General features: G+C 42.2%; 1 protein-coding gene across 1 annotated transcript in view; it reads right to left on the bottom strand.

The window, feature by feature from the left end:
• LOC149871400 (mucin-5B-like) overlaps positions 1-11736 on the bottom strand; it is a 93107-nt gene extending 81371 nt beyond the window's left edge. Inside the window, exons 1-3 of the mRNA XM_090032452.1 lie at positions 11627-11736; positions 9714-9969; positions 2378-2492 (exon numbers count right to left, since the gene is read on the bottom strand). Of these exons, the coding sequence (XP_089888578.1) occupies positions 2378-2492; positions 9714-9969; positions 11627-11708 (453 nt within the window). The 5' untranslated portion in view covers positions 11709-11736. The remainder of the gene's footprint in view (positions 1-2377; positions 2493-9713; positions 9970-11626) is intronic.
• Positions 11737-12566: the final 830 nt, after the last annotated feature.

Raw genomic sequence — 12566 nt, 5'->3', positions numbered from 1 at the left:
TGCCAAATGCAGAGCACAAAAAGGATTAATGAGACACCTGCTGTAGTAAGACTAAAATGCCAAGAAAATAATTGGGAGTACTTTATCCAGACTTCTACCATTACCACTGTCCTGATGAATTCAAGTATATGCAGTGAGGAAGGAAAGATGATCCTCAATAGAAAGGGGAAAAAAGTGTCAGATGGAAAATATGCATGTAAACTTCAACAAATAAATTAATAGAATACAATTTTAAAATAAATTACATGTTCAGTGCTTTGTGATATTTCTCTGTTTAGTAATCAATGTGCAATGGTATTTCTTAGCAGAATGGCCCAATTTAAGGAGGGCAGTACTCCTCTAACTCATTATTCCAACTGGTTTAGCAGCCAATTACAAACACAACGCACAGCTGGACCAATAATATAGCTATCTTAATGTGCGCTTCTGCCTCCTGCCTAGGTCAAGACACTATAGCCCTACTCTTGATAGGCAGTTGGAAGTGTTTGCCAGTCAGCAGTCCCTGGAGGTATCAGATTCTGGCTACATTAATTTGACACATAACTGGCTTATCCTCTCCACCAACACCTGAGAAAATTTCATAACATTTCCAGGAGTTACCAGTGGAGACAAGCAACAGGTAACTAAACCAGAATCTGATATTCTTTTTAAATATGAAGAATCTGGATATCTGGATTCTGGATATCAGAGGTGATTAATTTCTCAATCTTTGGAGGGTTTTTTTCTCTGTTCTCCATACTCTCTCCCTCTCTCTGAGAACCATGATACATGCAATAAAATACTTTAATGTATTTACCTATGACCCCCCCCAACATGTTATATCTATTGCATAATCACCTTGTTATTGTGCAATTAATAAGTACTTGTTAATTGAACAATACATGTAGAGTGGCTACACATGCAAATTAACTAGCATGCCTTCAAAAAGTTCAACCACTTATGAAGTTGTTGCTCACCGATGTTTAATAACTTTATAGCTGGTTTCTATTAGCTTTAATTTGCACATGCATGTAGTCCTGCAGCTGGGAGACAACAGCTGCTGCAGTGTCCCAGACTCTGGGGAGAATAATACACCCCTAGGACTGGGAGATCACAGCCAATGTAGTCTCCCAGCTGCAGGTGTGTGGGGTTGTTCCAGGCAATGTCTGGGAGATCATAGCGGCTGTGATTTCCCAGCTGTGGGGCATTCCATGCACTCCCATGGCTGGGAGGCTGCAGCAGCGCTCCACAGCTGTGGGGCTGAGAGTCCCACACCTGAGATGGCTCTCCGTCATGGCTGCACGTGGTCCCCACAGCTGAGACTCCCATCAGCAAAAGGAGCTCCCAGTCATGGGACCCTGCTCCTTACTGATACGCCTTATTGCATGCACTGGTAATAAGGTGCAATTGAAGCTATGCATGTACCCAGAATCATGCTCCCTGCCATGTGTGTGTGTCATGGCAGGAGTCACAATCATGTGGGTCATGCATTAGATACAGACATGTCTTTACCCGCACATGCAAAGGGGGGCTATGTGAAATATCATATTTACTCACATACCACACAAATCTTCTGCTCAAAACCATTAGCCCTTCAAAATTTGGGTGCATGTTTTAACAAGGAAAACTGATCTTCTGTCTGGAATAGAACCATGGAAACATTGTAAAATGGCTGCTGCTTCTTTTCCTATTCTCTCCATGAGCTGATATCATGGGAAAAGGGATGAATTCTAGTTTTCAGCAGCAGCTAGTTTTAATCTTTTCACAGTAGCTGCAGTTGGCTGTGACTTTTGGCTGAGCAATCAAGAGCTGCTGCTAATTAAAAGTAGCCAAGAGGGTTAAAAATGTTGGTTTTGTCTCACAAGGAAAGGGAAGATAAGTCAGCTGCAGATTAAGCTATATCTATCTCTGCTGCATGTGGCCAGAACTCTGGAAACATAATTTTTTCCTTTATTCTGCATTACCAAAAACCAAGTGTATATCTTATTTGGGGGCATGTGGTATGCAAGAAAATATGGTATTCTTAGTCATGATCCTAGAGGAACTATTTACACAACAAAACTGGCAATACAATATTATAGTGATATGCATATTCAAGGTGGAAAGGTAAAATAAAACTCCCCTGAATTTGTTTGCAGTCCCATAAGAAAAGACACCAAGGATTGAATGGACTATTGAGACAAAACTACTGTTTCACCCCTAGCCCTGTACAATTCCCTCATATACAGGTCTGAGGCACTTGAACGGGATAACGTGGGGAAAACTAGCATTGGGCACTGACTGTGTTGTACTCAGGAGCAGATAACTACAGAACAACTGGTTCAAGGGCTGTCAAGATAGCATCTATCAGGGACACTAAGATTCACTAAAAGAAAACCAACTAACTGGATCTTCATACTAAGAGAGTGTCAGCCCAGTTCCACTTGAGAGTCAGGCCCAGCTTGGATGTGACTTGGAAGTAAGCGCAGGTGTCTTCAAACAAAATGTTCTTCACATTGTAGGGCAGGGGAATCCTAGACAAGGAAAACGAAAGAAAAATCAAGACATATTCCAGAGCTCAGATAAAATTCTCACATCAGAGGTAATAATTAATGAAAATCAAACTGGTCCCCAAAAGGTGTACATTTATTCAGGAAAAAAATAGGTTTGGTCTCTGTTTATTGATAATCCATTCTTTAGCAAGACAAGCATTTTGTCCAACATGCCCTCTTGCTTATACTAAACCCTACAAAAGGATTTTGAACATTAGCATGTTCAGTATGAGCCAAATGGTCAGCTAAATGAAATACCCATACTCCAACCTCGCAATGGGTCAATGATTTCAGTTTAGCTGTGTTTAGAATCCGACCTAGTAAGATAACAAAGGAAAAACTGCCTCTTCCTTAGATCTGAGGAAGGCACTTACTGCCAGAAGCTTGTCCAGCAGGTCTCTCAACTATACAGTTGGTCCAATAAAAGATATTACAAATAAAATCCTTACCTCTCATAAAATAGTATAAAGCAAGATTACGGTATTAGGAAACTGTGGTATCATCACTATGCTGATACCACTTACACTTACATTGCTTTTCCAGCTAGAATGAATTACTTTTAGGCTCCAGAAAAGAATGCAGTTTGCATAGCTAACTGCAGCTTAGTTTTGTTAAAGCAAAGCATGGGTTTTCACCTTCTGCTACACAGTGGACATCTCTACACAAGACATTACAGTAGATTAATTAGCCTCACAGTAAACCTCTTGGCTTCTATGTGTGTGCCCCTTTTAGACTGGAGTAAGCTAATTTACTCTGCAGCAGTGCACATATAACATTGCCTTGGCTGGCTGGGACATGAGGGTGTTTCAGTGCAGGGGCTACCTGCCAGCTAGCCCTGCACTGAACATCCTTGTGCCCCAGCCAGCCCTTCTGCAGGACAGTGAGCTGGGGAGAGAAGCCCTGTGCTGGCAGGCTAACCCCCTGGGTCTCCTGCCAGCTGGGGCTCAGGCTTCTTCAATCTGGCTCAATGTACTGCACTCCAGGGGGCATGTTCAAATGGCAATAAATTCCAGGTTTTATTGCCTGCACCCCTTCCTAGGGACTCGCCTCAGCCCTGGGGTTGGGATCAGTTAGACATTCAATTGCATGTGGCTAAAGCTCTATAGTGCTTCATGGGAACTTCTTGCCCCTGTTCTCTCCAGCGAGCTGGTTCCTTGGCTATTAGAGTGCCTATAGACGTGTTTATTCACATTCTAATTAGAACATGTCAGAGCAGACTCAATTAATCGAGTCTGCTCCACGTGCTAATTAGAACGCTCCAGCGTTGCCTCACCATCACATGTTTTAAGCCTCCATGCCTTTCAAAATGGCTGAGGGGGCACTTTATCTAAACCTGACTGAATGAGCTTTAAAGTGTTCCACAGCCATTTTGAAATGTGCAGGGGCTTAATACATGTGACCGAGAGCTGTTTTAGAGTGGCTGTTTGGGAACCACTCTAATTAAAACACCCTCACCCCTAAGCATGTGTATAGCCAGCCTTATGTTATAATGGGATCTCCTCCCTCTCCCCTTCTCCTGAAAGAGCTTTCCAAGTCAACTAGGGAGTCAAGAAACTGAAATTCCTTATGGGAGAGATTTATTCCAGTCAGGGATCCCAATTCCTGGGGAAAAATCCTCAGGGCATGAGGCAGGTGAACTGTGAGTCTCATGAAGCACTGACAAATCTGAGACAACTTCAGTTTTATGGTTGACTAAGATGAAACAGTATTTTCAATTCAGTTCAAAACCCAGAAAGAGAATGTTTTAAACAGTCCCAAAAACATCAGTAGGAATCTTTTCATTTTGTGAATTAACTGCAGTATTTTGAGACATTTTTGAGACAAGAATATACTGTGGAATGGAAACTCCCAATTCTTGCTCAGCACTGTTTCTTGCTCAGATATAACTAGAAGTTTTATTTTTTTTAAACTCTCAAGGTTTGTTCCAAATGTTTTCTTGGAAGGGCAGATTGAAGTCAAAATTATTTTTGAAATTGGGGAAGCTGTTGCTTTCAGCTGACACTGATAGTTGTACATATGTCATATTATATTTGTTTATACCACATGAATCTAGAGACCGAGATTTTCAGACACAACTGTTGTTTTTAAGTACTTTTGTTGCTGGGTGCCCAAGTTTGCAGAGGCCTGATATTCCCCGCTTCATACAAAGTAGGCTTCTTCAAGGTATTTGAAGTTGGGCATCCCAAATCATTTGTACATTTGAAACTTTGCCCCCGGGGTTATTTTTATACATTTTAAAACTAAGCAAAAGTATCAAGAGAAATAAAAGTACAAGGACAACAGAGCTCTCCCATATCTATCATGAGAACCAAATATCCCATTCACCAGCATAACTGCACATTTGTAAAGAACAACATAAAAGGAATAATGACCAAAGACTAGATCTAAAAATGGACTTATCTTTTGCAACACTAGGCATGTGTACACATGCACATTAATGCACTGCAATAAACTCTGGTGCTTATTGCAGCAGACTGTAGTGCTCCTGTGCACCCGTTTACACATGTGCCTGGGATTGCAACATGTTGAGCTAGGTCTGAGGAGCCTCAGCTGGCAAGGGGCCCAAGGGTTAGCCTGCCAGCCCAGGGCTGCTCCCCTCTGATCCAACATGCTGCAAAGGGGCTGGCTGGGGCATGAGGGTGTCACAGCATGGGGCTAGCCAGCAGGCAGCCTACACAGTGAAGCACCCTTGTGCCCCAAACAGCTGGGGAGGCATCTATATGAGTAAAAACTCTGCAGCAAGATAGTACTTGCATTTACAGTATTTACTTGTATTTACAAGTACTATCTTGTTGCAGAGTAAATTAGTTTACTCCAGCTTAATAGGGGTGCACATGTAAATGCATGACATTTACATCACAGCTAATTCGGCTACTGTACACTAAACATCTCTTGTAGATGCACCCACTGAACACTACAGTGCCTAACTTTGAGTTCATTGCCATTTTTTGGAATTCTCTATACAATGCTAGGGAAAATTAAACACCTAAGAATGGGATACAGTAGAACCCTGACTTATGCATATATTGTGTTCCTGAGAAACCTTGCATATCACCAATTAACACAACTTGGGGTGAATTTTCCCATAGGAAATAATAGAAAAGTAAGGGGCTGCGTTCCTTGGACCTCACATTTATGAGACCAAAGGCACCAAATACAACATTTTTCAACCAATACTTTATTTATTATGTTACAAAAACGTATTGTAAACCTATTTATTCATTTACATTATAAGTAAAATAATAAAAAAAACAAAAATGGACATGCAACAATCTTCAATCCATCCATCAATGGGGAGCCAAGTCTTCATCCAGGTCGAACACATCAAAAGATGGTGGTGATATCTCTCCCCCAGAAGTGGCTGGCTATCCCCCAGAAGTGGAGGGCTGAGAGTCAGTTGATTGAGTTGATATAGTGCTGTAACGCTTCCTGAAGAACTTGTCCAAGGAAGACTGCGCAAAGCAGCGCTACTTCTCCCTGTAAAGCTCCATGTATCAGGCATTGGGTTCCTTCATCAGCCTGGCAACCTTAGCACTTCTTTCATGATTGGGGTTATTTTTGACAGAGAAGGCTAGGTAACCATCCAAAAGTTTGAATGCATCAGCCATGCCTTTCGTCGTGAGAACTCGGGGGGATGGCCTTTCATTTTCTTCCATGGGCTCTTCCTCTTCATGGCTCTCCTTATCCAGCTCAAGAAGATCCTTGTTTGAGAGTTCCTTCCTATGGGAATTGAGCAGCTCAGCCACATTTTCCTTGTCGACCTGCTCAAAGTCCACCCTCTTATCCATCTCAGTGATCTCATGCCTTGTATCACTGATAAATTCATCAGTGGCAAAGCCTCAGAGATCATTCATAACAGCAGGGCAGATGTTTTTCCAGACACCATTAAGGCACAGCTGTGTAACATCATTCTAGGGGTCTCCAGTGATGTCTATGGCCATCTTGATGTTAAATGCCTTTCAAAATTCTTTGACATTTGCCTTTTCTTTTGACTCTGTCTCATTGATAAGCTTCTTGAAGGTCTTCTGTAGATGATAGGTTTTGAAAACTGGAATAACACCTGAATCCTCGGGCTAGATGAGCAATGTTGTTTTCAGTGGCAAGAACAGCACCTTAATGTTCTCATTGAGGTCACCAAGGCTTAGGGGTGTCCTGGAGCATTATCAAGAAGCAGTAGAATTTTGAAAGGCAGATCTTGCCTGTCACAATAAGTCCTCAATTCCAAATGTAGCATCTGTTTCCAGAAGAGTCTGGTTTTGTCCAAGTTCAAAACTTGCCTCGGATCATAGCTTCCCTCCTTAGTGGCAGCCTGTAGGATCGAAGGAAATTTATCTGCAGAACTTTTATCAGAAGCTGCTGCTTCACCCATCAGCTTGAGATTATGAAATCCATGGCATGCTTTAAATCTATCAAGCCATCCAGCACTTGTATTAAATGGCTTGGCTTCAGGATCATCACACTTTAACACTTCATAAATGCTGCATGGTTTTTCTTGAATCACCTGGGTCGAAAGTGCCACATATTCTTGATTCTGATGCTTAATCCATGTTGTCAACATGAGTTCCATTTTCTCCATGATGGCCAACCTTGTTAATGACACGGGCAGTAGCTAAATGTATAGCACTGTTACAGGGCTCCTTAATTTTCTCTGCATCCTCCCTAATTGTATGGACAGTTGACTCACTGAACCCTGTAGCACACCTAATTTCCTTTGTCTTCTCACCTCTTTCGTATCTCTTCACAACTTCAAGCTTTTCTTCCAAAGTTATAGCTTTCCTTTTCCCTGTAGAGGTGAAAGCACCTGTAGAATCAGTATTAGAAGCACTCATCTTGAACACAATGGCGATACTGAGACTGAATCCTGAATCCAGAATCCTGCTTGGGAACCCAAGCTGCACGTAACTCCATTTGACTCAGTCTGTGCATCTCACATATATACGCAAATGATGCACATCTCGGGGTGTATTTTTCTGCTTGGGCGCTAATATTAATTCGCCTAAATGCAGGACTTGGGTAAGTCAAATATGTGTATTACCTGCCAGGGTATTGTTGGCCCTGCTGGCTACAGCATTGCACTACCAGCTCAGGTTCATACTGTGGTCAATTATTACCCCCAGGTATGTGGTGGCAAGTGATGGGAGATCTTCAGTCCCCTCAGGCAGCAGTTGCGCAAGCACCCATGTCACGAGTTTTGCCTGTCAGCAGCTAGGGGTGCAGGGCTCCAGAACCCCCCTGCACCTACCTTCTTGACATCTGGAAGGGTTTGTGGCCACAGCAGGGCCTAGCAGCCAGGCCTGCAGTAGTTTCGCCCCCACCACCCTTGCCCCAAGACAGACACAGTTGCACAAGCACCCATGACACGAATTTTGCCTGTCAGCAGCTAAAGGTGCAGGGCCCCAGAACCCCTGCACCTATCTCCTTGAAAGCTGGCAAGCTTCATAGCCTCATCAGGGGATAGCAGGCCTGCAGCTTTCACCCTGCTGTGCACCCATGTCACAAGTTTTGCTTGTCTGCAGCTTGAGGTGCAATTTTCCCCAAACCCCTGCATTTGGCAGGCTTTGTGGCTTCAGTAGGGGCTAGCATGTCTGCAGTTTTGACCTTGCTGTGGCTTAACACATACATGTGACACAAGTTTTGCTTTCACGATTTTGGGGTGCAGTTTCTCCAAACCCCCTATACTTATCTCCTTGAAACTTGGCAGGCTCCATGCCCTCAGAAAGGGCTACCATTCCTGAAATTTCATCCAAATCAGGCCACAAGTGACAAAGTTATAGGCTGTTTTGAAACTTCCCCATTATATCCTATGAGTGAAAAGTCTAAACAGTTTCACCGTTTCGACTCTGTTTCGATGGAATGGAATGGAACAGCTGTTTCACATTGAAACAAAATTTGAAATGACATGCTGTTCTGTCAAAACACTGGTCAAAATGGAATGGTGCTGTTTCGCACAATCCTAATGCCTAATTCATAAAGTGATATAGGCACTTAAATGTCTGAGGGTGTGTACAGACATTTGTGGAGGTTATGGAGAGGTTACATTGGGATAGTAAGTCCTGGTGGAGGTAGGTTTGTTGCGGGGGAGGGGTTGGGGAGGCTGAAAATAGCTTCTGAGCCTGGGGGATAGTCAAGAGAGTCCCCCATTCCTCCCAAGATCCCTGCAGACCCTGTGAGTCCCCCTGATCCTGTCAAACCCTCCTTGACTTCACCAATCTCCCACAGACCCCACCTGCCCCCCTGATTCCCCTGTGGACGCTGCCTGTCCCCCGCCCTCACAATCCTCCCAATCTGCCCCCCCACCAATCCTCCCAATCCCCCCATGGATCATGCTTTGCTTGGCCCCCCTGATCCCTCATGCAGACCCCAATAGCCCCCTATTCCTTCCCATGAATGCAATCTGCTCCCCAAATCCCTCTGATCCCACCCACAGATCCCACTTGCCCCCTGATCCTCCCAATCCCTCTTGTGGACCTCACTAGCCCCTCTAATTCTTCCTACAGAACCTGCTTGTCCCCCCAGCTCCCCCCATGGACCATGCCTACCTCCCAATTCCCTTGCAAACACCTCAGTCTCCCCCCACTAGCCCCCCTCAGCCTGACTTACTTTAGACTGATTGGCTATTTTAACTCAATATAACCTTCTCCTAGCCTCCCTAAATGTCTATACCCAGCCTAGGAGAGGTAGGAAACCAGACATCCTGCATTTGGTGTTTATAACTTAGTCTAGAGGTCTTTCAGCTTTTTGAATTGCCCTTCTCTTTGTAGAGTGCTTAGGTGTCTCCAAACCCTCTGCATTAATTGCATAGAGATGCTAGACTCCTAATCTGGTCACACTGAATGAACTGCCTGAGCACAGAGCCTAATACTTAGGCACTGCAAACCTAAGTGTAGGCCCTTAAGAAACTTATTTGAATTTTGCCTAAATGCCAATGATGTTCAGTACTCCAAAGGGTCTTAAAGCTTATGACTTTCTTAAAGCTCTCGTTGCCAGATCAGTCAACTGGGTAAAAGAAGAACTTCCCTCTTGGTATACAGTAGCACTATAGAGTTTGAAGTATCATGAATGTCTTACTTTTTTTTTTTGTATTACCTCACTTTTTCTCACTCTCCAAAACAATATACCAGTTACAGTGAGAACAGTGATCTATAACCACATAGAAGAAGGCATGTAGAAGAGAAAATACGTCAGCGGTACATGTGTACTCACTCCTTTCCATTCACTATGATGCCTGAGCCTTTCACCTCTAGAAACACGCCATCAATGTTGGCTGTGAAGAAGACAGAGGATCCTTGCCCTTTACTGCGCTTGATCTGGATGTTGAAATCCTGGTAGCCATCATTGCAGTGTGAGGCAAAAACATAATAGCAGGTTCCAGGAAAACTGAATTTAACCTGGTCAAATGTCTGAAAGTGGAAATTGCCCCAGGTAGCACATTCACTCTTGTTGACTGCAGGAAGCTGAACTGTAGAAAGAGAAAGTGGAGAGGTTCAAGTGTGCACAAGCTCTTATTTCCACACAAGCCTCTCCCATTGGTGTGGTTCTTTAAAAATATGATGGGAGAATTTCCCAAACAGTAATAACATCCAACTCATACTGGATTATACTGGGAGCTGAGTGCCTTTGTGTCCTTTTCCCCTTTAAAATGATTCCCTTTAAATATCATTACATGTTTGCTGTTAGAAACTAGTCACTTTGACTGGACCCCTGTTCAGCAAATATCACTAGTGATGTGTCTATGCAGCAAGATGGCCGCCTCCACCAGAAATTAAAAAATGCCAGCTGTAATTACAATTTTTTCAATTTTTTTTCATAGTTTATTTATGTTTAGTCCTAGCTTAGTCAGTATGTTATCCTCCTTGATGGAAATGCCAATAAAGACCTTTTGCTGTAAGTTAGGTGGACCCTCAATTTTCTGCACAACTCAATCCAACCTAAAACACTTTGGACCTGAGGCCTGGCCCCAATCCAGCCAATTTGTATTGCTCAGAAAACCCTCTGGCTTCTCCCTTTCTCTGCCTGTCTCAGGAGTAAATCATCTGAGTTTTGATTTGTCTGTACTCCTGCCACATTTCAAAATGGCCTTAGAGGACAAATGGACTAACATCTCAGAAAAAAAAACCAAACTTGGTAGCTTTCATACTGCTGAACTAAAGCTAGTCAAAAAACTCCTTCAATGGAAATTACACCTTAGATTCAAGAATGTGTTTTTGCTGCAATATGATTTTAGTATCTCTCATTGCCCCAGCTGGAAAAATAGCAGGAGAAAATGAGCAGTTTCCTTGATTTTTTTAATCTGGTTCTTGTAGGAATACCAGACTAACAATATGCATCACCGTTCAAATCAAAAGCAACCATTAACTTACATAGTGAACTCTGAAAAGTTAGGAAATATTTATAACTAGGAATCAGCAAGCATGGGTTGAAAATTTCATTATGCATAAGATACATCTATAAAATGAAGTAAGGTGCCAATGACTCTTTAGAGTTGTTTTTCTGGTTACAATTTGTAATGGCTATTTGTAACACTTGAATGGAGTAGAGTAAATTAGTACTTTTCCACATATCAGGCAAGGGAAAATAAGAAAGTTCTGCTCCTGAGGCAATGGGAGACGGGGTTCCTTGCTAGTAATACAACAACCATCATATCAATTGTTTATGTATTAAATGTACTCAGAAAGCCATGAGACACTGAGAACCAGAAATGAGAATATAACAGAACAGGAATAAAAAAATGGTATAACATACCATGTTGGGCAAGAAACTCGAGCAAGGCATCAAGCTAACAACTATCCCATATACAGTGTGTTTGTGTGTATAATTAGACATTTAAAGAGGATGTTGCTATTTTTTATATATTAAAAAAGATGCCCAGAGAATCTGTTATTTAAACAACTGATCATGAAGGAGACAAATAGTTGATACATTGCTTTTTAGTACAAAGAAAACAATGAATAACTTAAATGTGATCAATGTATAGGGACTGTACATGGTGGTAAACTGTATATAAGACTTGTATTTATCATCATCTAACAAATTCTGTTTTTTTATTGGAATTTATATGAATCACTTAATGGGCATAAATATCTAAGTGAACAACATGAGAGTTAGATCTTTCTTACCTATCTTCAGTGGTGTTTTGGCTTCACAACAACTCCAGACTAGGAAGAAGATCCATAGTGCTCTTCTGTTATTTATTCCCATCTCAGTGCAAACTAGCAACTTGAAAATACTTACAGGAGAATGTTTTTGCTTTGGCTTATGGGCAAATTTTTATAGTCCAGGAATTTGGCATGAGAACAAAACATTGATGGCAGGGTCCCTGAGAGGTGGAGCTTCACTGATTATTTTCATTGACTCAGATTAAACACTGAGCAATTGCACCTCTTTCTGAAGAAGACAAGTTCATGTTCATGCAGTAATCTATTTTGGGTCAGAGGAGATCATTCTTTGCTGCATTCATTTTCCTTTAAAGTTTTAATATGGTGTGTCTTTCCTTTTGCTACAAACTTCCTTCTCTTTGCAATGTTTTATTAGTCACAAGCAGTCATAGCCCTGATTTAAGTCCTTCCTGGCTTGCACATACGTATAGTTCTGCTGCTGGCTCCCTCTTCTGGCTGAATGGATACTTCTTAACATTAAAGCATAAAAAATATTGTAGGGTTAGACATAAGGAATGGCTCATCAAAAGAAAAATTGCTGACAGCAGAGGGATAAGCATTCGAAGTGAATCCATTAGAAGTGTGGCTCAAGCATATCTCAGGGGCAACTAGTTTCCATGCCCACAGAGGCTGGGCTTTTCAAAGGATCATGGCTGTTAGATACCTGAGTTCCACAAAAAGGACATGAAGATCCCAGTTTCCTTCCTTAATTTCTTTAATTATCACTGCAATAGTACTAGTTGGGAAGATGGTTTTCATTATATTGATTTGTGATTTCAAGACCCCATGTCATACAAGCCCACCAAAAACTCTTAGGACTTGAGCATAAGCTGGTCTATGCACACATCCAAGGCACACACCTTGGAGAGCTTAAGATCTACAATACACTCTGAATTGCCTG

This window comes from Crocodylus siamensis, chromosome 2 (assembly GCF_052110815.1).
Source record: "Crocodylus siamensis isolate JL-2025a chromosome 2, ASM5211081v1, whole genome shotgun sequence".
Taxonomy (NCBI): domain Eukaryota; kingdom Metazoa; phylum Chordata; order Crocodylia; family Crocodylidae; genus Crocodylus; species Crocodylus siamensis.
Note: the sequence above shows the minus strand (reverse complement) of the source record. Positions and strands in the feature narration are given on the sequence as shown.